The sequence below is a fragment of the Talpa occidentalis genome, unplaced genomic scaffold (genome assembly GCF_014898055.3).
Source record: "Talpa occidentalis isolate TD23 unplaced genomic scaffold, MPIMG_talOcc4v2.1 talOcc4.7, whole genome shotgun sequence".
NCBI classification, from domain to species: Eukaryota; Metazoa; Chordata; class Mammalia; order Eulipotyphla; family Talpidae; genus Talpa; species Talpa occidentalis.
This window is the reverse complement of record NW_023605083.1, coordinates 40,503,552-40,507,895: the sequence shown is the minus strand read 5'-3', so window position 1 is coordinate 40,507,895 and position 4,344 is coordinate 40,503,552. Positions and strand designations below refer to the sequence as shown.

Here is a 4,344-nt window from a genome sequence, read left to right as displayed (position 1 = left end):
AAACTGCATGTATTTATCTTTTTTGATTGCTGAGTAATATTCCATTGTGTATATGTACCACATCTTCTTGATCCAGTCATCTATTTTTGGGCATTTGGGTTGTTTCCATAGCTTTAGCTATTGTAAATAGTGCTGCTATAAACATAGGGTTAATTAAATTTTCAATTTAAATTTTCTAAGTGGATTAGGACTATTCAGTTTAACTGCTCTCATTTGTTTACCTTTGTTAGTTTTCATTTGATACACAATAAGCTTCCCATTATTAAAATGAACAGTTTGATCATTTTGCCAGATGCATTCATTGTGAAACTATCATGTCAATGAAGTAGAGATACCATGTGTGACCCTGCAGATGGCCATGTCCCATACTCAGACCCCTCTTCCCCTTTTTACCTCTCTTCCTCTAACCATGCAAGCCCTGACCTGCTTACTCTCACTATAGTTTGCTTGTTCTAGAAATTTCCATAAAGGGAATCACATAGTATGGGCTATCCTCTGGCAGACTTCTTTCATTAGTATGTTGCTTTAAGAGATATCACAGTTGCTATATCAATATTTCTTTATTTTATTGCTGAATAATAGTTCATGTGTATCAAACATTGGTTATCACTGGGTTATTTTCTGCTTGATACTATTAACATTAAGCTGAACATTTATAAACCAGTTTTGAATGGCCATAGACTTTCACTTCTACTGATGATTACCTAAGAGGAAGATGGCTGGATCCAATGTAGGAACGTGGTCACATTTTACGAAAAGACTAGTGTTTTCAAAGTTGTCATATCAGTTTTCATTCTCAGAAGCAGTGTATGAGAGTTTGAACTCCTTCAAAACCCTTACATCAAAACCCTTACATCAAAACCCTTACATGGATAAATTTTTTAAATTTAAATTATAGTAGAGCTAGTCAATTTTGTTATAACCATTTCTGTAAATTTAACATTCTGTAGTGATGACACTTTGGGATTTTATTTTGCATTTTCTTGATCTCTAATAATGTGTAGCACCTAATCATGTCTTATAGTTATCTGGTGAAGCATTTGTTCAAATCTTTTGGCCATTGCTTAAGCCATATCACAGGATTTCATCCCATGTGTTCTTCTAAAATTTTTTAATTTGCAATTTCATATTAAGAGTATTTTCTGTTTTAATACTGTACATTTTACATTTAGTGCAGGATTTGGCTGGAAGTTCATTTTGATGACTATGGGTATTCAATTCCTTCAATTTCATGTACTGTAAAGACAGTATTTCCTCCACTGATTGCCTTGTTCCTCTATGAAGTATCTGGTCTACACATTATGGATCTACTTGTAGGCTCTCTTCTGTTCCAATGACCTATTATTTTCAACCTTATTCTAACTTGATTGCAGTAGTTTTATGATCACTTCATACTTTAGGGGAAGATCTACACATCTTCTCTCAAAACTGTTTTGTGTAACCCTGGTTCTTTGCAGCTTCTTCAAAAACCTAGAATCAGCTTGTCAATTTCCATCAAAAGGAAAAAAAACACCAAAACCAAGAAAAATTGATAAGCCTTTTATGAGATTGCAATGCTTATCATTGACACTTTTGATTCAGAAACATTCATTTTTATATTCACCAATATTATGAAAATTTCTATTGTTCTTCAATTTGTTGTGAATTTTAAGTATACTCATATAATCACTACTTTATATCTATAGCATTACCCTTGATTTTCCATAGTATAAATCTGAATTTTGTTAGTTTGTTTTTCTGCAAAAATACTTCACCTTCTCTTTTGTAGAATATATTCCAAGTTAGTAGATTACTAAAATAGTTTTATTAAGTATAAAAATAATGTTCTTTTGTCTTCTGTTGCCTTCATCCTTTTATTGCCATTACTGCATATAAGCTAATTCTTGAGGTTTAGTTTGGTGATAATTGGGTGCATTCCGGCTCCATCACTTTTCACCTTCACCTCTATGTGAAAAGTTGATTGGGTTCACTCTTGCAGTTCTTCTAGTATGTGAACAACATGGAAGTTTACCTAATCATCACATTGTAATCACCCCACACCTACACACCTGATGCTTGATAACAGTTTAATAAAGCCTTGGCATCAGGTATGTAGGTATGGGGTGATTACAATGTGTTGATTAGGTAAACTTCCTTGTGAGGGAGTAAAAGATAGAAAATTGGGAAAAAATGAAAAAAGTGTGGAGGAAAATTAGGAGCATTACTTTACCAAAATGACATTGATATTATATGATGATATCTTATAAAAATATATCTCTGTATGTTTATGTGAATATATCATATGTGTATATATTAATTTTATAATTTTCATATTGCCATGGTCACATATATTAACTTTAAAATACACACTCCCCAATTTATACAATTGTATGAACTTACATCACCATAACGGTTGCACTCATAGAATTGTAATTGAATTTGTTGAGTTTTTTTCACCCCGCCATTTTGTGTTACTAACGTGCATACACTAAGTGTATCCTTTGAACTGTATAGCCTGATGTAATTTACATAGGCATATCTCCATTGTTACTACCACCAAATAAGATGTAGAACATTTCAAGCACTCCAGAAAATTTCAATTTTGAAAAGAACTAAAGCACTTACTGATAACAGAAAACTTATAAAAATGTATCCATGAGCGAATTTATTATATGCTTTGTAAAACCAAAGTAAGAAGAATGAAGCTGTGAATAATCAAAAGTTTATTATGAGAATGTAAGAGTTTCAAAAATTAGAAATTCAAATTCACTAGCAGAATTTTTTATGATATTCTTTCTGATCCCCTTCTTCCATTGACTATGTGGAATGAATGAAAGAAAGGCAGGGATTTCAGGGATTTCATGGAGTTGGTGGGGCTGAAGGACTTTCCATCTTCATTCCAGCCCCTTCACATCCTCCCTACTCTCCTACCCCAAGACCTGTGATGTAGCAATCAGGCATCATCTACTCCAAGAATTGTTAAGGAAATATCAGAATCATTGAGGCAGTCTGATTGATGAAAGCTGGTGTCTGTCAGCAGAGAGAGTGATTATTAACATGTTCTTTTTGACTCTTTTGACATAAGGAACTGAACCCGATTAACAAGTGTTTCCAGGGCACATTTCATGTCTCTGTTTCTCAGGCTATAGATGAAGGGATTCAGCAAGGGTGTGACTACCATATACATCACAGAAGCAGTTATGTATTCATCACTGGAGGTGGATGAGGAAGAAAACAGGTAAACTTCTGCAATGGTCCCATAGAATAAAGACACAACGAGGAGATGGGAGCCACAGGTAGAAAGGACTTTGAAGAATTTCTTAGCAGAGGGTTCTCTCAGGACAGTGGTCCAAATGCGGACATAGGAGCCAACGATACCACTAAAAGGCGTGATGACGATCAACCCTCCCTCAATGAAGATGATCATCTCATTGAGGGAGATGTCTGAGCAGCTCACCTTCAGGAGTGCAGAGAGGTCACAGAAGTAATGGGGGATGGTATTGTCAACACAGAAGGACAGTTGAGCCAAGAGCAGAGTGTGCAACAGAGAGTGGAGAAAGCTGAAGAACCAGCACCCAGCTACTAATAGGACACATAGCTCCTGCCTCATGATGGTGGTGTAGTGGAGTGGGTGACAGATGGCCACGTACCTGTCATAGGCCATCACTGTAAGAAGGAAATTGTCAAGACAAACAAACAATAAGAAAAAATACATCTGAGATACGCACCCTGCATAGGGGATGGACTTGTCATCACTGTGCATGTTCATCAACATCTTAGGGACAGTGACAGATGAGAGACACACATCATTGAAGGCCAAGTGGCTGAGGAAGAAGTACATGGGGGTGTGGAGGCGCGAGTCCAGCCTGATGAGCAAAATGATGAGCAGGTTCCCAAGCACCGTGGTCAGGTACATGCCCAGGAACAGGGCAAAGAACAGGCTCCGTTGCTCCGGACGCATGGGGAGCCCCAGGAGGAGGAACTCGGACACGCTGCTCTGGTTCTCCCCCTTCAAGTTGCTCATGTCTCTATGGGAATGAAGGAAAGTGGAGAGGTAGAAATCTAGAAGAAGCCCAAAAGCATAGCAATGTCCTCTGTACATCAGGATATTTATTGTTAAGTAGACCTCTTTTTTTGCTCACACCTTTTGAGACTTGCCACTGTCACAATACAACTCTCGTGGAATGTGAAACTCACACAATATCCTAAAGTTTTCCTTCCTCAGAATGGGAGTATATGTTTTCTTTAGTCCAGAGTTATTTATCGAATGATACCCTTGTCCCAGATCTGACACAAAGCACTGAGTTCATCATAGTGAACAAGAAATACAGAGTCCTAACATTCTAGGATTGTGGCCATTATACT

The 4,344-nt window shown here is 36.9% G+C and overlaps 1 protein-coding gene across 1 annotated transcript; it reads right to left on the bottom strand.

Moving 5' to 3' along the window:
- Window positions 1-3,031: 3,031 nt before the first annotated feature.
- Window positions 3,032-4,003, bottom strand: LOC119231380 (olfactory receptor 1J4-like). The gene has a single exon (XM_037493153.2). The coding sequence runs from the start codon at window positions 4,001-4,003 to the stop codon at window positions 3,032-3,034; it is 972 nt and encodes a 323-aa protein (XP_037349050.2).
- Window positions 4,004-4,344: the final 341 nt, after the last annotated feature.